At 32.4% G+C, this 26,497-nt stretch overlaps 2 protein-coding genes across 2 annotated transcripts; one reads left to right on the top strand and one right to left on the bottom strand.

Moving 5' to 3' along the window:
- Positions 1-836: 836 nt before the first annotated feature.
- LOC133320224 (sodium-dependent serotonin transporter-like) lies at positions 837-15,481 on the bottom strand. The gene is made up of 13 exons (XM_061527905.1): positions 15,371-15,481; positions 10,495-10,680; positions 10,265-10,421; positions 9,252-9,386; positions 6,513-6,732; positions 6,287-6,425; positions 6,048-6,182; positions 5,726-5,904; positions 5,375-5,544; positions 4,972-5,096; positions 3,466-3,650; positions 2,658-2,841; positions 837-2,294 (listed from the first exon to the last, which is right to left on the bottom strand). The coding sequence occupies exons 2-13, from the start codon at positions 10,633-10,635 to the stop codon at positions 2,229-2,231; spliced, it is 1,836 nt and encodes a 611-aa protein (XP_061383889.1). The 5' UTR covers positions 10,636-10,680; positions 15,371-15,481; the 3' UTR covers positions 837-2,228.
- Positions 15,482-20,255: 4,774 nt separating this feature from the next.
- Positions 20,256-26,276, top strand: LOC116770322 (odorant receptor Or1-like). The gene is made up of 8 exons (XM_061527624.1): positions 20,256-20,518; positions 20,678-20,894; positions 21,101-21,211; positions 22,109-22,301; positions 22,898-23,110; positions 24,329-24,433; positions 25,666-25,821; positions 26,103-26,276. The coding sequence occupies exons 1-8, from the start codon at positions 20,368-20,370 to the stop codon at positions 26,160-26,162; spliced, it is 1,206 nt and encodes a 401-aa protein (XP_061383608.1). The 5' UTR covers positions 20,256-20,367; the 3' UTR covers positions 26,163-26,276.
- Positions 26,277-26,497: the final 221 nt, after the last annotated feature.

Raw genomic sequence — 26,497 nt, 5'->3', positions numbered from 1 at the left:
AAGCATAGGACAGGAGAAACTAGATTTAATGTATGCGACTGGAAAATAGACTTAAGGCAAAATTTGCGTTTACTCACATTTTCCTAGCATTTCCTACCGCTTTATCATTACGGCTCATAAAAAACTAACAACACAACAGAATACTAATTTATAAAAGAAAATGGGTCAATCAATTGAGCAAATTTTTTTCGTATGTTCCTTAAGGCCCGTGTAAAGGTTTTCTACAAAAAAAAAAATAATTGCGCCAACACTCGTAAAAACTATAATTTTTTTAAATAAAAATTTGCTGTCAAACAGCTGACGTAAATTATCAACGTCAATATGTGGAAAAAAAGCGCGTTTTTATCTAATAATCGCGTTTGACTATAATAAACATGTATAAAGCGTTATGTATTGTAGTGTTAACACAACGTAAACGACTGCAATTTCCACAGCGGTTCGCTTTTGCTATAACCATAAGTAAATCACGGAGTCAGTTTTTAAGTATTTTCGCCGTTACTCTTAAAAACACGGAGTCAGTACATCCATGCTCCTCTCATGGGCAGTTGTATGTTCCCTGCTCCCGCATTGAGAATCCATCAGCATTACTTGTTTACGCGCAAAAAAATTTACATAAAGTATTGTATACCACAAAGCATTAGAATGAGTATCATCAAGTTTATAAAGTATTGTAGTCTACAAAATTTTAACCTTATTTTTGTTTATTGTTAGTATATAAATAGGTAATAATTAGAAAAACGTTACATTTATTATATTTTTACTATTAAGTTTTGACAGAACGGAGTTTCTCCGGCAGGTAGTTTCTTAAATATAGAGGATGAATAAAAGATGATATCTTGGACAAATGTTCAGATGGACCTGTTATGGCTGACACAGGCCTCATCTACTCATTTGCGATTTATTTCATATAACATTACAGATACATGACAACTACAAAACAAACACACAACTACTTTATATTCACTATAAACGTTTATATATAATATTGAAGCAGATTAATAATATTAGAGATAAAAATAATATGACATATATATTAATAAAGATACATAGAGTAACGATGCATATACATGATTCATCATGTGGGTATATGAACTACGGTTTTTTTTCTTAATTTTTTCTATAAAAACACTTAGTACATTCTTTTTAAGTGTGGATTACATCTAGTGATTATATTGTGTGGATATGACATTGCTAAATAAATAGATAGCACTACAATATATGTGTTTTATATGACAATAAACATTTATTAATTCTCAACATCGAGAGATTACAAGAAGTATTGAAGTGCCCGAAATCTCTACAGGTTTTTTCTACTATAAACAACAACTAGTATTTCATATTATTATTAGTTATATTATTCCATACAATACATAACAACATTCGTAATAGATGATAAACTGCTTCTACTAGTGTCTAATTAACGCCTTCATAAATCCCAACGTCTATATAAATGGGTATGTTACACGAAGAAGGATTAAATGTTCGTCCCTAGAAGCACTATATATTTTTATTTACAAAGGTAACGATATATCTGCATTCATTGCCCTGGAATGTAGATGTATCGGAATCAAAATGTCTACTTTTTCTACCAAAAATTTCCTCTAATAGCCGTTTAATATTTAAACATGTATTATATAATCTAGCAAACGCGTAAGAATCATCAAGCAATTATAGTCTGACCAGCAATTACTTTATGTACAAATATAGCTATCTATGTATATACAGCATTCGTTGTATCTCTAGAACATATTAAAGTTTTTCACCTATGCTTCAACTAACAACTAGGGGTACACGCTTCTCCAAGAATAATCAAATCCCTATCATCTAGTACTCCGAAAAAACTTGCACGATTTTTTTAATATTATATTTCTTTAAACCCATTTCCGACCTTTCCGACTCTTAATAACTACTACAGATAGTGAATAATATCTCCTATATACGTTGACTAAATGTATCTATATATGTTCTAACAATACTGCAATGTAAAATATTAATCACTACACTACTTTGTTTCCAAATTATTTTCCTTTGTTATATATGTATATCTAACTTCTCTACTAGATATATTATTTTCTACTTATTAAACGATATAATCAGTTAGAACCAATGATCAAGATTTAAAGTATAGGATATAAATATTGGTCCTAATTTCTATCGAAAAAGTATGTTCTAGAAGTATCTAGAAGTATTTCTGGCTACACGAGCCACTCGATGCTCGGCGGGTGCGGTCACAGGCCACTGGGCGCTGGAACTGGAACTGGTGATTCCACTGGGCGTTTCATTGTCCTTATACGCTGTGACACCAAATAATAATTAGAGAGCAATAGTTCAAAGAGGCCTTTCATTCATCGCTCTAGTTTTTGATATCAGGTTATGTCATACTAGTATTTAGGTTACTCTGGAGCTGTTTCGGGCAATATAGAATATTAACTAAAGACTAGCCTCTCTAATGTTGATGTTGTGTTGCAATATAAAATTTGCCAACTCCACCAACAAAAAAAGAATCTTCGCCTTAGAATCAAGGACAAGTTAGGGAACGGAGAAGTCTCAGTTCATTCATTCAATAATATTGCAATGTTAAATACGTTTTCTCATAAATAGTTTGCTGTAGGTGTTATAAGATCCATTTACCAATAGCTTTATAATAGTATACATACAGTGAGGAAGCTGCCAGGTGTGATGATGAACTTGTAGATGATGTAGACTGGAATGCAGGAGACGGTGGTGGCGGTCATCGCCCAGCCGGCGCGGATCGACCAGCGAGGGTACTCGTACTCTCCACCCAGCATCTCCTCGTGCGATAGCACCGAGAAGATAAACAGCACCAGCAGGAACACAGGGCTAGGGAACAGCATTAGACATTTGTATAAAACTAAATATTTCTGAGGGACATGTGACATCATAAAATCACCAAATAAATCAGAAAAACATGGTTTTATTTAAACCTGTACTATCGAAAGTCTTATACATAACATCGTTAGACACCTGTATGTTTTTTTTGGTAAAAAAGCAATATTTATTAAATGGGTTCTCAAATTCAAAAAGATCTTTATTAATGTACTAGTGAAACAATTTACGAGCTGTTGTGGAATATAATTAAAAGAATGTGGCGACAAAAAGCTCATAATTTTCTATTTTCATGTTGTGTTGAGTATTTTGTAGCTTTGAACGCACAAAAATCTTTCAAATTTTATGTTGCAAATTAAAATTAAAGTCTTAAGTATATTTTAGAAGTTCATCTAGTAATGGCAATAGTGCTTTATCAATGTTTCATTGAAGTTTATAAAACATACATGTTTCTTATAGTGTTGCTGATTTATTTGGAAAAAGGTATGTTATTCTTTAAACATGGGGCAAATATTCAAAGGCAAAATTCAAATGACTTGTTATCATAGACAAAAAAATATGTAAAATCAATAAAAATAATGATGACTTCATTTCTTTCTTTTAATATGATAAGGTCACCTGATGTAAGACCAGCAGGTTCTCCAGAACCAGCCAGGTTTGTGTCCTAACATTGTCCTCACATCCTCTGAGAAACGCCCCACACCGTACACCCAGCACACGCCAGCGGCCTCCGCGAACACAACAAACAGGATCGCCAGACCCGGTCCATACACGTTCAATAAATCGACTAGGTATACCCCGCCCTACACAACAGACATATATTAAGATAACCAACGAATCTATAAATTGATAAATTAAAATTTTCAGTAGTTTCTCTTAGGATAAAATAAACCGGTTTAAGATTTAAAATCTCATACGGTTTGTGAGAACTTTTACGATATTGAAAGTGATTTGAGAACAAAAGAAACAATTGGAAAATCAAAAACTTAATCATAAAAATATTAAAACATCATGTTAGAATTCAATTAAAGATGATGTTTAAATAACATTCTTTAAATTTATATGTTGGAAGTTACTTAAATTTGAATCCTCTGTTCCTATAAAGCTATATTCATTTTAATTAATGTAAAAGATAAACTCAGGCAAAGCAGCTAGGGATGTAATCGTCCGTATTATTCTTTTGTTTCCGTTACTCAAAACGTGTTAATATTTTTTTTTGCCAGTGCAGTGATGGATCCAGAAGTTTCCTCATAATATTGCAATGCTAATAAGCTCATACTGTATCTAGTTGTACTACGATCATTCAGGATGTAATATAGTTTTACATATGTCCAGATCGTCATCCAGAGAAGTGTCCCAATAAATAGAGCCCAAGTAAAACAAAGCTCCTACTGTATGCGGTATCTCGTTTGCCAGGTCATTCCCCTAAGTGGCGTTGAATAATGCAACAGAATACATTTGCACCCAGATAAACGTTATTTATCTGATACATTTAATACTCCCAGTTACTGGGATCTCGATGTTTAATTTAGAAGCGACTTGAGTTTGTTTTATAAATTAACTTCATGTGAAAACTTACGTTACTTTTATAACGCGTTATATAATTCAGCCTTTAAATGTTAAGTATCACGAGCCTAAACATACATATCTCTTGATTGTTCAAATTCATGAAGATACAGAACACATCAAGATACTTTATCTAGATTTGTTAACTGTGAATTCTTGAAAAAAATTTTTATTCCTAAAAGAGAAAATAATACTTAGAGCAAGAAATAAGTTGATTCGTTTGATATTACGTTTAACCCTTTAACGTGACTTGACAGCCTTTTAAGTATTGAGACCAGAAGAACACCCATTAAAGTTTTTTAAAGAAATTACATTTTGAAAGATTCTAATTTTAATAAATATTTTTGTATGGTTACATCATTTTTAAAAAAGTCACAGAGGAAGAAAAAAGTTATTAATATTATTAAGTAATAATATATTTTATTCGTTATTCATAAACTCTTTACCACGACTTCTCGATGAAAGAAACGGAATAAGATATAATTTGGTTCCTTCTTGTATAATTTATACAGTTGTGTAGGATTTTCATTCTTTGTATATAACCACAGTCTTACTCACGTATGTTGTGGTAGGAAGAGCGCAGATGTATATAAAGAGCAACAAAAAGGCGACGAACACTTCGCGGTGCCGTCCGAGTGCGCGGGGATACTCGTCACATAGAGCTGTGGTGACTGCCTCCAGACCTGTGGAACATAACGTACTTACATTTTGATAACATAAAGAAAATTTTATTTTATTGTATAGTTTAAAAAAAATTGTATTTCTTTCGAAGTAAAATGTTCAAGTGTGCTTAAAAATATTTCATTTTGATTGTTTGCTCCTACACTTCAGATTATATAAATTAATTAGTACGATATTAAACATGTTAATGCACGTAAAGTTTTAATTACGAAATTTCCTATATTATTTAAAGACATGGTTGGTATTAATTGCTACTCATCAAACCAAAATATCAAATGACCTCCAAAAGTGCTGTCTAATCCGAGGGTGATGAGCATGAGGAAGAAGATGATGGCCCAAAAGACTGAACCGGTCATAGTGGCGATGGCCTCCGGGTAAACGATGAACACTAGCCCCGGACCTTCGAGACCTACCTCCTCGATGCTCTTGTTCTGAACGTGTGCCATGTAACTGCGTTTTTTGGATAATTAATGTTATTATTTTAAAGAAAGTCGACGTATAGAATAAGTGTTACAATCATCAATAGTTATAAATAGAATTCGTGTAAAGGCAAGGGAAAAAAAAAACAAAACTACTTATTTATTTTTAAAATATGTGCAAATTATATATATTTTTTTAATGTATAATTTACCCTAAAACGGAGAATATAACAAATCCAGCGAGGAAGCTGGTGAGGCAGTTGATTGAGGAGGTGATGATAGCGTCGCGGTAGCAGTTGTTGTTGAACTTGTTGTAGCTGGACAAAGCCAGAAGTGTGCCAAAGCCCGGACCCAGAGAGAAGAATATTTGAGAGGCCGCATCCACCCACACCTAGATTGTAATGTTATTGCTGTATATTGTAGCCCCTTGGTGGGAATAAATATTGATTGGCCCAAAAATTTTATCGAAATAATTGAGTTAGTTATTAAATAATCATCCTCAACCACGATTAGGAGCAATACATAGTTATATACCTTTGTATTCTGTAGCTTATGCCACTCAGGTGTTAAATAGTATCGAATGCCTTCAGTAGCACCGGGAAGCGTGACCCCTCTTGCCAGCAATATCAGAAGCACTACGTACGGAGCTAATGCTGTGACCCACACCACCTTTTCATAATAGTCATTTTAAGGCTTTCAAAATAATACTAAAACTAAAGCAAATTTTGTCGTTCTGTTTGAAGTGGTAAACCTTTAATGAACTACTATCGTACCTTGCCAGCACTTCTTACACCTTTCCATAAAGAAAAGTATACCAATACGAAGACACCGAAGACGCAAAGAGCAAGCGATGGTTTTATAGGGCCCATATCATCCAGGCCGTTGGATCGCTGTTGTTCCAAAACGTTACGTCTGTTAAAATAGTAGTTATTATACATTAACAAATCCATCATCACATCTCTTTTGAAATTTGTGTAGTGAACCTGTTCTAGAACTCACTCAAAGAATTCTTTAGCCGGCGTGGTAGCATTAGGATTGTTCTGCGGGGATGTAACTGGTGAGCAGAGAGGAGTGTTCCATTCGTTGTCGCAACTAGTCCAGGGCAGCACGGAGTTGATGGAGGCCAGGGATGCCACGAGGTAGTAAACCGCCCAGCCGATGATCGTGTTGTAGTACATGCCCATGTAGATATCGATCATGCATATGGCGTAACCTACCCCTGTGTAATGGGAACTCGAATGCAATAAGCAATATAATTTCTTAGCTTTTTGGAATAATGTTACGTTATAGATACAAGCGGTCATAAACAAAAGTCGGCAGCGTTAAATTGGGCTGATGCTGGATTGCTAGGCAACCGAATGCTACTCTTCTCTTGTTAAATATGCCTTACAACCATATTCAAACATTTTAAATCCAATTAGAGTTCTCAATCGGGCAATTCACGCCTCGGAAACTTGTTGCGAAGTTGTCGCCATATTTGATAGAATCAGTGCCATCTGCCGGCTCAGTATCCACGCGTTCGCTAATTAGTTTAGATGCGATAAGATTTATCTCAAACGATAGATCTCCGACTCATAAATCGAATTTACTGCTGCAAATACTGTTTGTTATCAGATAAAATTTACCATCAACAGTGAAGATAAACTTATTAAATAAAATTTTAGAAAATTGAACTTAGAATTTTCTTATATTGAGTTTTCTTAATTAAGATATAAACGAACTACATAACATCAGAGTCCTTTTTGGGAAATAGATTCCAGTCGGCAATATATACAGCGATTGAGGAAAACATTGTTGCTTTGATAAGAGCCAAGGGGGAGGATGGTATGAGGGAAAGAGATGGTTAGTGGAGATAACAAATTCCAACATTCATATATCATATTAACGTTTGATATTACAAAATAATATTTCACATGGCTAGCTCTTTTGTATCTTGTAAAAATATTTTTCTTAAATTTAATATATCCCAATTCGATTATGTGTTCAAAAGTAAATTTAGTTCAATGATAAAGAATATGCCATAGTATACCGAACTCAACTTTCTCTGTTATTTAAATTGTGTAAATGATTTTTAATCTGTCCTTTCGAGGATCCCGTATCCGTAACAAAAGTATTTTCTTGTCTTGTAATTTGACTAATCCGCGCACCCTAAGATCGACGATCTTTGGTGAAAGTAAGTTGTAAAAGAAACTTCTTTTAAGTAACGATCAAATCAAAAAAACTATTGTAGCTTTGATAAAGACTTTTTAATTGTAATAGATCTCGTTTTTATGAGGTATTAACATTTCTTTGTAGACGTTCGTAAGCGAATATAAGCGAAGACGTTTTTATACATTTGAATTGAATATATGTTTGGAAATAATTTTTATAAATACATATTATTATTTAAATATAATATGCTTAATGTATTTTATTTAATAATTTATAATTATTAATAAAATAAATAAATATATTATTTAATATTTAAGTGACATTATACATAAAATCGTTACTTATTGTGACGAGAATTGTCGGGAGTCGTGTGTCCAGTCAGATGACCCTCGCCGACGAGAGCTGTTTAAATATTTGAGGAAAAGATCGTTCGATATCAGCTAAAGATTCTTTCAATACTTTTATTAAACGAATTGGAACATTTGCAATATTTTAAAATGTTTTTAATTTAAAAAACGTTTTATTATTTACTAAATTTAATGTATCACGAAAAGGGCATTGTGTTTTTTCTTTTACTTGACTCAATTAATTCAAGCGTTGTCTAGCATCCATGACCTTAAATAAATGATTTTGAAAATTTATAAAAAAGTAAAAAAAATAAAATAATAAAAATTAAAAGAAATTGCAACAACCGAACGGTGAACTCAGTGTATTATAATACATATTTATTGATAGATGAAGTCAAAGTCCGGATTACAGAAGCATTTTTTTTATATTTCGTCTTTGAAATCAGTTTCTAAGAACGTGATCTCCAATTGTTGTCGATGTCATACATTTTAATGTTGCGGTGGAGTGTCCACCATTTGTCTCGGGTTAAAAGCATTGCTTCTGTATATTTATGAAGGCCGCCAAGTGGCTAAAGAATTGACTTGGAATCTATTTGGTTTATACTGACTTTTTTAAGCTCTCGTGACTTAAATACATATGAGCTTGGATATCCTAGGATCGAAACACATTTAAGGTTGTATTTTTTTTCATAATAAACTAATATCCCTTGTGTAACTCTTTGATTTTTACTTCAGTTTCAGATTAAAAGATTTTTTTGTTGCTAATGATGCGCATCGAGTTTTTGTAAAAGAAAAATTTCGAATGCTTTGTAAACATAAGCAATATCGCTAAATTCTAATGGCTATAAGTTTGTTATAGCAATACCGATTCCTCTGGGATGAGAGGAGAAAGATTAACAATACCACAATCCACAATAAAGAACGCACACAATGTAAAGATTTCGTACGCTAGGGCCCATTGATTTACAATAGAAAGTCTTCTGTGACTAAGCCCGCTAATTTTTTATTTTTACAATCAAACTAATGTTTTAGTAATTTGGAACCTTAAGATGTAATTAAATTTTCTATTGCTATATTATAAACTATAAAATATATTAACTTTAAAACAATTTATAATTAGAATATAGAAAAAAATTGCTTTCAAATTCATTAGCGATATATATACACATCGCTAATGAATATATCACTATATATACATGTATATATATATATTTAAGTGATAAATGTTGTGAAACAATACCTTTTAATGCGGGGCAGATTCTCTTCCAAAGTGTTAAACATCCGCATCTGTGGAACTGCCCCAGAGCCAGCTCCATGAAGAACAGCGGTAGTCCACCGAATAATAGCATCACGCAGTATGGTATCAGGAAAGCACCTGGATGGGACGATAATTAAATGTTCTACTGATTCATGGCATATACACATGTACCTTCAATGACTACTATAAGTACCACTTGAAATTTTCTTTTGAGAAAAATAAACAATAAATTATTTATGTGCTTATAATCTCCTAAAGTAACTAATGGTGTCTATCGTAACTAGGAATTGCTGGTTGCTAGTTTCGATGTGACCGAAATGGCGATGTCAAGGGCATAAAATAATACAGCACAACTCTGTAGGTTAAACAGTTCTTTCAACAATTGTAAAGTAATTCAACTATTTCTAAATCATTTCCAATCTTTTATATTTTCATTACAAGAAGAATTCTTAACAATTCTTCTTTTATTAACTTCAGCGACGACCTCGCCGAGCTCTTATTATATAGCTCAGTATAACCCATAGAAGTATGGGAAAACTTCCATTCACCCCATTTCTAAAAGCCACTCAACATTTTTCTTTTCTGTGCCACTGTTTGATCACCCTTTGACCACTATTTATTTAACTCTCAGTCATTCAGAGAACATTAATGACGAATGCAGTAGTGAAATTTTAGCAGTTACTATAAACTTTGTTGACGTCTAACATGAAAAGTTTTGCTTGAAATAGATATTAAATTTCCACTGTTTAATATTAACATTTCATTTATGAAAAAAGTGTTCGGTTCAATGTCCTAACCTTTTAAAATACTGGTACGATTATTAACTGCTTAAAACTGGAGTAACTCTACCACTCATCCCTGTTACTAATTCTTCTGAGAACCATATAATTCGCTTTTCAAATTATATAAAAATAACTACATAAAACTATCAAGGAGCAATTGAATTTTATAGCTTGAGAAATTATTTTGTTGACTGAGATATAATGTGAACATACCACCGCCGTTCTGGTAGCAGATGTAGGGGAACCGCCACACGTTCCCGAGGTCCACAGCGAACCCCACCACAGCAAGGAGGAACTCCGCTTTCTTCGCCCATGTCTCACGCTGACGCTCCGGAGTCAGAGATACCACCATTGATCGGGCCTTGTGGCTCTGACGTTACAGATACGTTAGTAGTTTGATGAAACATAGAGTAAAAGTGATAAAAAATTAACATAAGGCTTACATTGTTGGCTGGTTGTGTGAAGGTGTGGTCGTTTTGTGTAGGTGAGGTTGGAGTGTCGAGCGGAGCGGGAGCGGAGACGGAGGTGGAGGCGGTGCTGATGGCGGAGGTGGTGGCGGGCGCGGAGAATGCGGCGGACGGCATCTCTTCAGTGTCGCCGTACCGCCTCTCCGGCCCAGGGCTATCGCCCTGGTAGAGAAAATTGGCTTAACATATATTGCATTCTATAGGGTTTTATATACACTATAATTTTCTAACCACGTTTTAATTTGAATATCGTTTAAATGCCTTTCAATAAATAAACGCATGAGTTGTAATAATAGTAGAGTAAACAGTTTTCTGTTATAAATTTTTGTAATGGTTTTCATTTCATTTTATAATTCTTCATGATGATTAAGAATATAAGACTTTAGCAGATGATACTGTCTACGAACACCTAAAAATCTGACTCAATTTTTACTGTATAAATGAAGTTGTAATTACGAGTCCAAAAAAAAAAAAACATTTAAAACATTTTTTTTATAGTAGGCTCAAGTTGCAGACGACGATTTGCTTTATTTGTGTTTGTGTTTGAGAGCAAACGGAACAGATTGCTTGGTAAATAAAAATAATTAAGTGTGACCCTTCCGCGTTTACACTTGTGTGTACTTGGCTTTACAACCTTATTGTATTTATAATATTGATTGAAACGAGGCGAAAAACTTTAAGAACTTGTTGCTTTCCGATGACATATAACTTTTGTAAATGCTATTCAAAATGTATAAAACTCATCGACTTGTAAGTTCGTTACTGCTTTGTGTACATGTATGTTATTATATCAAGAAGCAGGCAGTCAATGAGAACAGGTGAAGGCAGTCAATCCAGACAGATGAACGATCAGTCGCGGTTATATGGAACTTCAAAAAAACTTCTCCTTAGAATATATAAACGCCTGTCTTAACCTTTATTTGCGAAATGAATTGAGTATCTATAATCAATTAGTGTTACTTATGTGGAAGACTGAGCGCGGTAATGAATACGGACGGGTTTAGATGCTCCTTAATAAAATGCTTTTACGGTGGAAAGGGATTAGCCGACGATTTAGTTACTTAAACGTTAATTGGAGTGGGATGTCTTTTAGCGCAGCGACACATTTTTCGGTGATCTTTAAATATTATATATTGTACATATATAACGTCAGATATCACTGTTATTACCAAAGGGTAATTTTGTCAAATCAAAGTCAAATCAAATGATAATTTCGTCTAGCAAAGTGGTTTCTATCAGAGCCATAATTGAATACTAAAAAAATATTATCAATGTAATATCCTTCTATTAAGGCAGACAGGAAATGTGTGTTTTTGAAGATTTAATTATACGGAAAACTGACAAATCGCAAAGTATACAATTGCCATTTTGTGTCTAAGCCTTAGTAGAACTCATCGCTTATTAGACATTTGACATTTGGATATGATGCGATTTAAAAATATGGTAGGCACATGAAAGTTATATAGAAAGATTTATATATTGTCTGTTGTAACATCAAAATTTCATTGTTACTCAAGATTTGTTAGGTGTTGTATAAACGAAAATAAATATATATAATAGTTTTAGAGTTTTTTACATGTTGTATGTAGGAACAAAATACAATTTGCCTAACTTTTATGCCAGGAAATTTGATATGGCATTTTTAAGGCGTTTTTAAGAGGAGCGTAACAAAATATCAAGAGATAAAATTCAAATTGTCCACGCAAGCGGCATTCTGGGATGTTTACGAGCTATCTAACGTTATTGTCAATAAAATATACGAAACGCGATGTGGCCGCGGCTATCGAAGACGCTAGGAAATACTGCTCTCATGTAATATGCTCATCGTAATGAATACTTAAAAATGCATTCACAAAATTAAAGGTGTTTGAAAACAATTACACGAATCAATAATTAATTACTAATAAGCTTAAAGAGATGAAAAATTTAAGTTAATATTTAATAATACATTTAACATAAAATACTTTTGTGTTAATGAATTCAATTTAAATGCGAAAGGTCTTTTATTTGGTTTGAAAATGAAAATAATAATGAATATATTAAACGAGGTATGACTGTGAATATTGAGCTTTCAATTTTACTATTTGTCTTAGATTTGTTAAGAAATTTTGTATTGATCTTGTAGATTGTTATTATGAATTTTTTTACCCGATCAAAATGGATTACAGATTATTTTTCTTTTGAAGAAATTTCAAGACTTTATAATGTACGTTTTTGTAAACATATATTTGATTGTCACACAACAGATTTTTTTCAGGTATGTATATATTTTAAATTTGTCGTCACATTGCAAAAAAGGTTGTATTAATTCTGTAATGTCTACTTAATACAAGTATATTCTGTTACAAATAGTTGAAATTGTAAAACATTTTTTACATTTCAACTATTTGTAGCGCGAGGAGTCGCGTGTAAAATCTTGAATGTTATAATTTTTAATAAATTGTAAGTAGTTTTGAGCGATAAGAAGAAGATAAAGCCTATTTTATTGTGCTTATAATATTATTTTACATTATTTTATATTTTTTATTAGATTTATATATTTATTATATTTTATATAAACACAGTATATGTGAATTATGGACTAATATTGCATCAGATTTCTATCACATGTCGCATTACAGCCGGCCGCACGGTAGGGATGAAAGGAAAGGGGCTCGTTAGATTAAAATAAACTTATATAAAATATGAAGTTGCATTGTAAATATATCGAACCACACTATACTGTCGCGTTTCTCACATCTTTTCAGACTATTGATTTTTAAAAAGTCAAAGGAGTGTAATAGCCCTATTTTATACTGTTTTGGTAATGAATACTGCCATCTAGGATGTAAAATTTACCCTCACTTATAATTTAATCGTGGGTTTGATATACAAATGAATGTTATGTCAATGTAGAATATATCTAATGCGCCCCTTATAAAATGTATCAAGTCTGGGTTCAGCAATGTGGGCATTACAATCCAAGGTAGTTGTCGGCGCTCATCGCATACCTGAAGTAAAAGCTCTGACAACCATTCACACGAAATACACAGAATACTTGTACGTAATTGTTGGGACTAATTTGGGACGCTAAATTCACTATGGAATAATAATATCATAATAGTTTTAATATACCGCGTTTATATAACATTATAATTAGATCTGTTAAAAACATTAATGAGAAGAGTGAGGTTTTATTTGTTTCGTGTATAAAATTCTTTTTTGTTTGTAGTTTCAAAGTTTTGTTGCATATAATCCTATCCTACACCTGGCTGACGTGCACCAAAAACTATTAGTTCAAGTGTAATACACTTCCAAACAACATTATCAAGTTTGGACACATCGTGGTCTTTGTCTGAGAGTTGAGACTATCATGTTTTAAACAGGTACCTTAGGTTAGTACCTTTACAAGGTATAAGTTCACAGGTTCACTAAATAGGGAATGTTTCGAATTTTTCATTCATTAATCTACGCTGATACTATTAAACCCGAATATTTTTGACTGGAAAACTGCTAACGTTCCGCATGAAGTGTGTCGACGTGAACTCGGGCTAAGGGTTTAGTACAAACACAGTATTCCCATAAAGGACCTTTCATTGAAATATCTTTGAAGCGTAAAGAATATCAAAGCCTTCCGTTTGTTCTTCCTTTTAAACATTTGGAACATTTTTGTAATTTTAGATTGCTGGCTCGAGTTGGTTGTGTATAGTTTTTTGTTACAGACACAGAATATATCATTATCACTTTTAAATATCCGTTGAACGCAATGTACGTAAGTAGACCTTCTATTCCATAAATGTTAGACATAAAATAATTTTTCATAACATTCGTTTTTTTTTTAATATGAAAAACATAGTTCTAAACAAAACTGAAGGTCTTAATATTTCGTATCAGTTTTTTGTTTTATCGGATTGTTGTTTGATTTTTTCTTTTATTAATTATAACCAATAATTCAATAAAGATGGTTCCTAGAGAGAACCGAGGCCCTTCAGCAAGACAAATCGTCTTTTTTAAGTGACAAGTGTTTATCTTGTCTACATGTATTTTTGATTCCTTAAGCATCATTCCACACATCATTTTATAATATTGTTCCTCGTCTATAAAATATTTTGACATCATATATTCACTTTAATTCTATGTCCGATTTTTATATTTTGTTTTGATTTTAACGGAGGTATTTAAAAAGCGTTATATCAAGGAGAAGTCAAGGTCTGTCGGCTCTTCTCTGGAATGCCTCTTGCGTATTTCATGATGTTTGTACTCGGAGGTCCTTTTGAAACATTTCTCAAGATGATTCAAAGTTTTCTTCTCGAGTTTTTTCTTTGTTACAAAACAATGTTTGATATCTTTCTGGATTTAGTTTCAGCAATTATTTTATAAAGAATTTTAAAGTTTCTTATTTTTTTTTAGACAAACAAATATTCATACTTTCGTCATTTAGTTAATTTGTAATTTATTATATCATTCAAAAAACATAAGGACAAGATGTTTCGGTTTTAGAGGCCGTATAAAATTAACATAAAGTGAGTGACGACGAGATCATAATCTAGGCTCATGAATGTTATAAAATACGAAATAAAAGTGTCGTTTTATATGATTGATGGAATTTAAAAAACACGAAATAGGTTTATTGCATGCTTAAGGATATATTTTCAAGCGGGCAGTTATTTGTTACTAACTTCATCGCAATTAATAATATTTTCTCTAGTCCTATTTTTAAAATAAAATCATTGATGACTTTAAATATTCAAAAGCGAGTTATATTTTTTTTTATTTGAAAAAAAATATTAGAAGATTAAATTTGTTTTCAACGCATTTCCTTCTAAAAAAAGCATATATATCATAATACATTTACTTTTTATTAAAGCCTTACCTTATGCTTAAGTAGTCGTCAGCGTTCCGGCGAAAGGAAGCTCATGTCGAATCGGAGTAAATGCGTCATGGCTATCGTGGGTGGTGTGATCGTCTTGAAGACTGGACTTCTACTGAGACTCTGAGACTATGGTCCTGATGGAAGAAGCGAGGATGCTGGTCATGTAGGCGGGGCCGACACGCCCACCGCAACAAGTTGCTCTACTGGATAACTGATAACGCTACACTTTAATATTTTTCTCCAAAAGGCACTTCTACAACAGTTTACCTTGCAAGAAAAATTTACTGGCACCTTGCCAGCATAAATTTTAAATGTAATAATTTATCTGATTACAAAATGAAGACATTTTAATATTGTATCATGTTCTCTAATTTCTTGTAGTTAGTTATATGGAATGATAAACGTTTTTCCTATCGTTTCTCCGCGATTACCTTAGAATATTTTTTAAACTTTCTATTATAATATAACTTTTTGTTTTTCTCTTTAATAGTTAATAAGCCACAACGATCTCACCGCCAGGAATCATTTATTTAATACGAAATGTATAAATAAAAATCCGCGACAAAGAAACGTCTGTTGAGAAGTGTTCTTTAGGAATAGATAAATAGTAAGAAGAGACCCGCCCCCGAGTCCGATGTGATTTCAGCAGATTGGACCAATCTTGAGGATATCACACTCCGGCGTTCATGATGATCGATGAGAATAATCAACTGTTAGTCCCTACTTTACAGGATGCTGTTTGCTCCAGTTTAACCGACTTACAAAAATATGTAGTCCGTTTACGTCTTCGATTTGTTTTAGTAAATTTTATTTTACAGATTTTTAGTTTGATTTACCTCTCTTTTTTTGTCAGTACGTGAAAGATAATCAATGCAAAACTCATGTAAAAAATATCACAATGACTAACTATTAAATGTGCATCAGTAATAATTTAATTCAATTCCATTTATGATGATAAACATACCACTTCAGTAGTATCAGAAGTGATTTTTAAATTTCAATTAGTTTCGTACGAAGTAGAAAAAAAAAATTGTACTTACAAAATATGTTAAATTCATATAGGCGAATGATCTGGTTTAAATAATAATGAAATAAAAGAAAGATTTAATGTGACGTTATAACATGAAATATCTTTATATATATTAAGACATTATTTGCTTGTATGACTCAAAACATTACACACTACCTATATGTAGAGCATTACAATAAATCACGCACCTTAGAAACGTAACATTCAAAATTCATATAAAAGATCAGGATTTAAATATGTCTAGTTAATTAAATAAAAAAATTAAATCTCTATAATATAACAAACGTAAATAAATCACGTGTTATTAAAAGACAACTATCGATAGAATTTTTAACACATAAAGCAAATACGACTCATCAGATTTTCTGAATATTCTGATAGATGATTTTGAATGTAATTTATTACTTTTAATTTGTTTTATATTTGTGTTATATTTTTTATATTGTAAAATTATTAAAATTTCTCTTACCTTAGGTGCACATCACATGAAATATAGTTTCCAATTTCAAGTAAAATGAAACTTAGTTTATTGAGATCAAAGTAACAGACTTCAGCTTGTACACCATCTCGTTGTTATTAAAAAGATATCATTTTTATCTTATAATATATTTACAAGGTTTACATTACATACAATTTATGACAAGTAGATAAAATATGCTCAAACTGAAGAAACGAAGTAACAGATCAAAAATCAGTCGTGTAAGACATCTGTGTTTATTAAGGCTATTTAACATCTAATCTGTATGTATTATATTTAGTACATTATATATCTAGTACATTATATTTAGTACAGAAAATAAATAATACTGCGGATAATGTTCTTATAACTCGAACATTACTTGGAATGATATTATGAAAATACGATATACTTTTAAATTAAACTAATATATTTCGGATATACTACGCGTATACTACTACGTAGTATATCCGAATTACATTAGTTTCATTTAAATGAATAAAACTCGCGAAAGTCTTAGATCTCATTATACGATATACTTTTAATATGACAGATGGTTATACCTTTTATAAATTTGATATTAACTTAAGAATATTTTTGAGAATCATTACACAGTTACATTTTATATAGTTTTACGTAGTGAGTTAACTTTAATATTTTATCAAAATCATTGTATACACTAGATTTAGTAAGATTGTTTTTTTTAATTATTTCGATGCAAAAACACGGAACTATTTGAATCTTGTAAAACTCAATATAGTTCTGGGTAATTTGTGCATTTTTTTCTGTCGAAGTTGACATTTCACAAATTTTAGCGTGATATCTATCAGGGAATATGTTAAGAAATCAATTAATTAAAATATGATTTTTAGTTTGACATATAATTGTTACAAAAATTTATTTACTTCTGTATAATAAACATTTATAATAATACTCATAACTAAAAAATGAAACTGATTAAAAACATTCCTTAAAATATATTTTTTGTCATGATAAAGTAAGTTATAATTTTTACTTCCATTAAAAAACTAAACGTTTTTTGAGTCGGTTAATTTTAAATTAACTTTAATCGTGTATATTACAATTTTTGTTATACTCTTAGTTAATCTGAATAGGGAGAATAGAAATGCTCAAAAATTACTTACGCTTTTTCTAACAATAAAACTATTAAGATCAGATAAGAACGGCTAGAATCTGTAGAGGAGATACGTAGTGGCTCCTAAAAATAACAATCTACCCGATTAATGTTCTAAGATTAAGTTTTTGGTAATAGAGACATAATTTCATTAATATATCGTATATACTTTATTTATCTTTCTAATAAATATAGAGAGAAAAATCTCACAGCATTCCATGGATTTACCGTGCGGGTGCTGGGACCATCGCGTTGCAGGGAGAGGAGCCTTAACAGTGCCTGGGACTTGCGACCCAGGTGTAGGTTTAAGGGGCCCCTATCTAACGCGCGTTAAACGCTCACCTCCACTGTCCTAGCTCCTCTCTCAACCAAACCAAATTTGAAACGAACCTACTAGGGCTGCGTTCGACTCACGTTTCAAGAATGAACTGATGTTAGTTCTTGACAAGTCCAAGTCTTTTAGCAGGTTGTAGAGAGATTTGACTGTTATACCTCACGCTTGCACTTCTACCGCGTACAAATTTACAACGAACCTATTCTTACTGAGTTCGTTTAGTGAGCTCGTAATATTTGTTTAGTATTTAAATATACATTATGTCTTGTATAATTTAAAGAAAATGCGGAAGTTATTAAAACTTTCAAATTTCTATTTACCTACATGCAATCATAGTGAACATTAAGATTTTTCTTAAGTTGGAATTTAATATGAACATGTTAGTGAATATAATTAAAATCTAGTTTTAGATTCTTCGATAATAATAAAAATACTTCACGATCACATTAGTTTTCTTTAGAAAATTAATGAAAAACAAAATCTGTATTAATTTATTAAATGCATATAAACATTGAAACAGACATTAACACATACTTCTTAGTTACTTTCATGTTACTTTAATGATTATCGTAAGATGTCGTCTGTTGTATATTGTTTCACTGATTTAGAGTAACGGCAGAGTTAAAGCACTATCATACAAATGATTCTTTAGATTCGCTAATTGTATTCAAAGGAAAACTATATTAAGTATGTTTATTTTTATCCGAAGACGGAGAGTTTTATGCATATATGTATTAATTATAATGAATCTATAGGTCGGACCGTCAAAGAGATTGCTTGCCCGCATGGCTTCTTATCGCTGAAGTGATAAAGTTAACTGAAACATCTACACATGAATTGTGACTGTTGAATATTTTGTACCCTTTCTCCTGAATGTAATCTATTCATTATGAAATATGAAAACCAATACTCAAAGTTATATATTATGTGTAATGTAACTCGAAGAGGAATTTGTTTAAGGAATACACACTCCTATATGTGTGGTTAAAAGTGCTGATTGCCATTAAGGTTTGGGAATATTGTCGAAAATTATAATCTTTTCAAATTTGGTTAGGCAGAGAGAGGGGCTTGGACGGTGAAAGTGAGCGTTTAACGCGCGATAGATAAGGGCCCCTTAAACCTACACCTAGGTCGCAAATCCCAGGCACTGTTGAAGCTCCTCTTCCTGAAAGCGATAGACCCGGCACCCGCATGGTGAATCCGTTGAATGCTAAAAAGTTACGGCTCATTGTATCCAAGTTAAACCTAACACAATAATAATTCGATTTTTATACAGATTTATGAAACAATCTTACCTTAGTTTACTTGTAAATGATTACACTGTTTTAGGCACGATTGAACGACAAACAGTTTTTATGTTAAGTATAGAGAAATTATTTTTTTTTCACTTCTAAACTATATATACTAAGAATATTTTTAATTTACATCACATATTTTATGTTAAAATTTATTCTTGAATGTTGGAACAAAGGTATTATTTACAATAATTGTATAATTGTGTTTGTCTTTTAAACATAGTGAGGCTAATAACGGCGATTACGTCAGGTGTGTCGGATGTTCTGTTTAAACAATACTTTTGTTCTGTTACTAAAAACTTTTATAATAAAGTTCAATGTTTTTATGTTACAATAGTAGCGAAATTAATAAATCCATGATAACTGCAGTCAGTCGTCGATTTAGTGTAAATTACGTGATTAAAAAAAATTGACATAAAATAACCCGTTGGTTACCGCAGATGTGGACCCCATCAACCATAACATCTGAAGTCATATAACGTATGGTAATGTTTTCAAATAGATGCCTTAACTGCAACTAAATTAACTTTATTCTTGGAAAAATAAACAAATTGTTATCAATCCCTGAAATCACTAATTATATATCAGAGCATAATTTTCGTACGCTTTTGTGTGTTATTCATACACACATCTGACTATTGATTGTTCCATACTATAAAAGGCAGTGATTCAATCAAACGATAAATAAAACTTGTCTCTCCATATAAGAATAGCAGAAGCCTGTAAAGTCTAAGGAAGACATCATCATGGGACTCATAGTACAGAACATCAATTTCTCTCTCCGTTTTTCGCTAACCGCCCTAAAGATGGCCGGTCTCTGGGCGCCGGATGGAATGCAAACCAGGAAGAAGGCTCTGTATTATTGTTACACTTTTGTATTACTCATGTTTCTCTTGGGTAAAAGATTTCTTTTTACATATTTTTTAATCTTTCTTGAATATTTAATCGTTATTATCTACGATTCAGGACGATGTGGATTACAGTGAATGAATTCTTTAATAAAACACTCCCAAAGTCTAGTTTACTATGATACATTATGTAATTTTTTTACCGTAGGCACGTTCATAATATTACAAATGATAGATCTTTATCTCATCTGGGGCAACCTGTCTTTAATGACGGGTACAGCTCTCGTCTTATTCACTAATATCTCCCAAGTCACCAAAATTATTAATCTCCTTGCTCGTCGGAAGCACATCGAGTTTCTTATAAAGGACACTAACGACGGTTTGGAAGTTATGACTAGTTCTCGAGCCAGGGAGTTGATCAAAAGGTACTGTTACTAATATTCAATGTATTCGTTTGAAATTATGAACTGTGGAGCTTCATTGTTTTAGTAGAATGTGATTTCTGTCAATTTCAAACTATCATTTGTTATATTAACTTTAATATATTTGTACTTAGTTTATTTCACAGCTAAAGTCTCTTAATATGATGCAGGAAGTGAATGAAGAGGTTTGTAAATATTTGTTCTTCTAGTTGCGACCATGAGACCCGAAATCAACAAGTTATATTCCTGCTCGTGACTTTCATCACTGCCTTTGGCTGGGCGATCAGCTCCGACGAAGATAGACTCCCTCTACCGGCTTGGTATACTAGCATTATGCTAAGTTTTTTTTTGTGTACTATGTAAATTCTATTTAAAGACGGTATGCGGATTGAGGATTTTTCAACATCATAGACGCTGGTCTTAAAGAGAGACGGAGAGAAGTAAAGTTATTATTGCATTTATCACGTCATAATGTGAAAGTAGAAATACAGTACATATATATATACACACACGAAATACAACACAAACTGAAGGAAACTGAACAGTATTGCCCCAAGTTTGCATCGTCCTGCTATTGAAACAATTGAAAGACAACTTTTAACGCTCTTTATGAAGTGTGAGGAAGCAGGATAATACAGCAAACAAACGAATCTCTTAAGCAGAGCTTCATATACCTTTTAGTGTTACTTTATATGAACTCACCATTCATAGTTTAATCATGTACCAAAGGTCGAAATGATATACAGATTTTTAGTACATTAACGTGTCAGAAACTTTTCTTGTTATTAACAAACAATAACCTAAACTGGATAATCTTACGTTTCACAACTAAAACGTTAACTTTAAATATTTTTTTCATCATCCTTGTTTTTCATACAAGGATGACGAATGTCTTTAAGTGCTGAAACTTTATTTTAAGAGGAATACGGTGGAGTGTGGGTACAATAGTTTGGTAACATATACACCCGAACATGACTGCCACAAAGTTGTCAAATAATATCATTTATAAATTAAAGTTATATAAACTAATTGGATCTTCATCTGCTGTAAAAGAACTGTCAGGGTTATGTATTATAACACAGTAAAATAACGCGTATTATCCGAAAAATTTAGTTTCCTTCAAATGTATATATACGGAAATTTTAAATGTGATTTTAACTTTTACAAATACTTGTTTGTGATAGAAATTATCACAATTGCCAATTGTTATAAATCAGGTACCCTTACGACACGAGCGTCTCTCCCGCCTACGAGCTGACCTACATGCACCAGACGTTGAGCATCATGATCGGGGCTGTACTGAACATCAGCAAGGATAGCCTGGTCACCACGCTGTTAGCGCAGACCAGGTGTCGGCTTGGACTTGTCGGATTGGCCTTAACTAATGTATGCAGCGGTCTCATGGCTGAAGTGAGCATGATTTTATATGTTGATTTAAAATAAATGTAGAGTTTTATGTCCAAATCCAAAGTGCGAGTAGGAGTGGTTCTTAAAATGATAGTGTTTCCTAGTTCGGTATTAAATATTTCTGAATTAAAAATTTTCTTTCTAAGTATTAATTCGTATTAGAGTCAGAGAATATATTTAAAAAGACAGTCAGATAAAACTTAATTTCAAGTTCAAGAGTCAGTGTGTCAGCACATTTGGTCGCATTATTGAGTACATTTCAAACACTAAAATCTGTTTTAAAAAGTGAAACGTTTAAAAAACTTTAAATTAAAATCGTTCCTTGTACATTTATCATACTTTATAAATACTTAATGTTTATACGGCGTCATCTATTATGATTATTGAAACTTCTACACTAGTAGGACAACTTCCGTCCGTGTGGCATGGAAACAAAGCTACGTAAAATTTCGTAGTTATAATAATTTCGTCTAGATGGCGCTGAGTGCATTAAAAAAACAAATTTGGGAAGACAATATGCTTTAGTGATCAGCGTTATTTGCTTTTAATAGAAAGTAAATTTACAAACGTAAGTATATTTAATTCATATATTTTTGTAGGAACACTACACCTACTCTGGCGGTTATTCTAACAAGCTCTTCACAGCACAGCAAGAAGCGATAGTAAAGAATCGTCTTCGAATATGTGTTCAGCAACACCAGAGGGCGTTACGGGCTGCTGAAATACTGCAGGATTGCTTTTCTGTGCCAACATTCGCTCAGTTCAGCGTCTCACTGATTATTATATGTGTCACCGCCTTTCAAGTTTTGTCCGTTAGTGTTTTATTTTTAATATTTATAATTCTTTTTACATTTTTTTGACATATGCCTAACCTGTAAATAAATATAGTTTGTGGTATACCCTTGAGTATAATATAATCACTTGGTTGATATTAGATACTTGCCCTGGCACCTTCAATGAATTAGGTAAAAACCTCCCAGAAACCACAGAATGTGAACCACAATGATAAGATTAAAACAACGACATTGACTTAACAGGGTTAAAAGAAGGATGTCGTGATAGCTAGAGTAGTGGTTGATTTTTCTAGAGAACTTTTTTGCCGACTATAGAGATGATCAAAAAACACTTTTTACTCTAGATGGACATATCGGTGCCGTCTTTATTAATGTATTAACAAAGGCAGACTCTTTGCCATGTTAGTTTATAGAGTAAAGTAATAATATTGGCATAAATGTCTGCATGAAAGTGTATTAGTTTTAAGTTGCTATTACTTGTATAGCCAAAGGGACGTAACAGACTGTCATTAATAAACAGTTGGTGGGTAATTGGGATGAAGAAATTCTGTGCTACCTGGTCTTCCGGAGAAAACCCATACAAGCCTGGACCTGTCTATTTTGCTAATTGAATCTCATTTTTGACAAGGGCATTTTTTACTAAAGCTTTGCCACATCTCTATCTGTTCACACTAAACAATTACTATCAAAATTTCTATCAGGTGAGGTTAGGTTAGGAGGTCTTTAAATACTTTTTAATTAGTACCTTTAAGAAGCGGCATCGATGGACAACAGAACAGCCTGTTACTTTTTTTATCATCATTTTGATTCATTACTGATTCCCAAATGTATGAGCAAACAAAGTATAACCTGGTGGGCATTTTTCATACAGACAATCATGGAATTATATCCAACTATTGTCGACTTAAATTAGCACGTCCAAATTATTTTATCGTAGCACTGCTACGTACATTTCATTTGAAAATGAAGTTGATAAAGTTGCTTTTCTTATTCATATTTTGTTAAGTAATTTAAGTCGTTTGAATGGTTTTCAAATTGCTGTCATATTCAATAAGATATACTACATCTTCCTCGAACAGATGTAGTTACTTGCTGACCTAATGTTTGTTGCCAGTTAAGTATAAATAAACGAAAGTGAGTCTTTTAGTGTGTCAACATTGCATTAAAAGTGTTCATATTTTTCTTATTGTCAAAAGTTATATTATATATATGTGTATATTTCTTACTTCGTTTCAGCAAACAAGCAACCTAGTGAGGCGTTTATCAATGAGCACGTATCTCCTGAATATGATTTTACAAGTGTTTCTATATTGTTACCAAGGACACCATCTGACGGCGGAGGTATGAACTGCATTGCATTATTATTATATTTTTAAGTTTTCTTGATTGAACGTCGATTGTAAAATTGAAAAATATAGGACAAAAATAACAAAGAATAAAATAAAAAAATGTAGTACTAAAAGATAAACTAAAGATAGTCTTAAAGCCAAATGTGATTTCTTCCATAGAGCCGTAGATCTAGAGGGGTTTTATATTGTTGATATCGATAGCGGTAAGTAGTGAACCACATTAAAAATAAAAATAATAATAATAATGCACATCTACATATAAATCTATGTACATACGTAGATCACATAAACACTAAACCATACTAATATGAATGTTAACATTTATAAATAAAAAGTCGTCTTTTTAATTAGTTTTTGAGAAACATATTATCTATCACTGAATTTTTTTTTATGCTAAAGGTAGCAAATAAGCAGAGGGCCTATCTGATGGAAAGTAGTTACCGTCGCCTAGGGACACCTGCAACATAAGGGGTGTTGTAGATGCTTTGCCGACCTTGTGGTGAAGGAAATGATGCATGCGATGGTCCAATAGCTATCCTGTCCAAGAACATTGCCCGTGGTCTAAACTGAGAGTGGAGTTTTGTGTGTCGCTGCCATGGTGTACCCTATAAAACCATATCGACAGAGGCAAAGGCAAAGACTTATGACAAAGTTGAATTTGTACTGTAACAGACTGTTTATAAAATATTGTCTCAGGAACAGGAACAAATAGAATTAAAATTATCAATGTCTGGATTCCATTGGCGATTGCAACAATTCAAACTTTGCTTTAAGATATAAGGGAAAATGTAGAGTCGGATAAAACACAGCATAGAGAGGAAAGAACATATGAACCTGGTGATGACTTAAATGGAATCATTTCAGCTTTTTACGAAATTCAGAAATATGAATATATTTGGTCAATAAATATTCATGAAACGTATGATCATGTTTTTGAGAAGTTCCTTAAATTTTTTAAATGTATTCTAAATCAAAAATAAAGAAGTTGGCTTTAGCTCATAAATTATAGAGAGGAGAAAGGATGGAGATAAATTTAAATAACGTAATATGGACAATAATAAATTTAACCCAGTAACCTGCTTATTGTCCATCGCGAAACTAAGTCATCGGTGACTTTCACTAATGCAGTAACCTTGATTTTTCTGGAAAAGACTCCAGTGCTATTCTTATTAATAGTATTCTTTACTGTCTAATTTCACGTGTTCGGTGTTTCGTCGTGTCTAGAGTGAGGAGTTAGCGCGGAGAGCGTACGAGATGCCGTGGTACATGTGCAGCGTCAACGTGCGCCGCTCCATCTTGATCATGATGATACGCTGTCACCGCATTGTCAAGTTCACCGCTGGAGGATTCACGACGCTATCTCTCGCCACTTTCACTGCTGTACGAGTTTGCTACTTCACTCATGTTTACGATAGACATATTCGTTTATTATTACTGTTTACATTACACTCACGAAAAGAAGACAGTTGTTCAATAGTTTTTACGGATTTGGCTTTTAAAAAGCAAATGTACCATTTCCTAGAAATGGTTGTCGTCTCGCGTCTGTTACGGAACTCACATATATTAGCTTATATATTCAGCTTTATATTAAATTTCAATGAGATATAACAGAGGTTTCTGTGCCATTATGAACTATAGTAGAGTTTGAATTTAATTTTCAGGTTATAAAATTGTCCTACTCAATGCTGACGCTACTGCAACAAGTCAACGAAAAACATTAAAAATGCTCGTATAGATATGAAGACTTCATCGGTTTTCAATAAAATATTTCTTAAAACTACGTTAACACTAACAACAAATTATTGTTTAGTGTTACTTTTATAATAGTTTGCGTAGTTAGAGTATCGAAAACACATTTCTTTAATTTAATAATCGAAATAAAAATTATTTTAAATGCTGTATTTATTTATGTTGTGGTGTGACTACAAACACTAATAAGAGCTTATTACGTCACCAACCGCAAAACCAATTGTCAAAAACTGTTTAATTACTACTCTGCATTTTCTAATATTGGTTATTATCCTAAAAAACACAGTAAAGACAGAGTTCATTCTAA

The sequence above is a fragment of the Danaus plexippus genome, assembly GCF_018135715.1.
Source record: "Danaus plexippus chromosome 13 unlocalized genomic scaffold, MEX_DaPlex mxdp_15, whole genome shotgun sequence".
NCBI lineage: Eukaryota > Metazoa > Arthropoda > Insecta > Lepidoptera > Nymphalidae > Danaus > Danaus plexippus.
Note: the sequence above shows the minus strand (reverse complement) of the source record. Positions and strands in the feature narration are given on the sequence as shown.

Excerpts from the sequence above, each read along its gene's own strand:
- LOC116770322 (XM_061527624.1), top strand. The coding sequence starts at position 20,368 with ATGGGACTCATAGTACAGAACATCAATTTCTCTCTCCGTTTTTCGCTA. Across the intron at positions 20,895-21,100 it reads GCCAGGGAGTTGATCAAAAG|TTGCGACCATGAGACCCGAA; the intron begins GTACTGTTACTA and ends TTGTTCTTCTAG. Across the intron at positions 23,111-24,328 it reads CCGCCTTTCAAGTTTTGTCC|CAAACAAGCAACCTAGTGAG; the intron begins GTTAGTGTTTTA and ends ACTTCGTTTCAG.
- LOC133320224 (XM_061527905.1), bottom strand. The coding sequence starts at position 10,635 with ATGCCGTCCGCCGCATTCTCCGCGCCCGCCACCACCTCCGCCATCAGC. Across the intron at positions 6,426-6,512 it reads CCGGCTAAAGAATTCTTTGA|ACGTAACGTTTTGGAACAAC; the intron begins GTGAGTTCTAGA and ends CTATTTTAACAG. Across the intron at positions 2,295-2,657 it reads CACCTGGCAGCTTCCTCACT|CGTATAAGGACAATGAAACG; the intron begins GTATGTATACTA and ends TTGGTGTCACAG.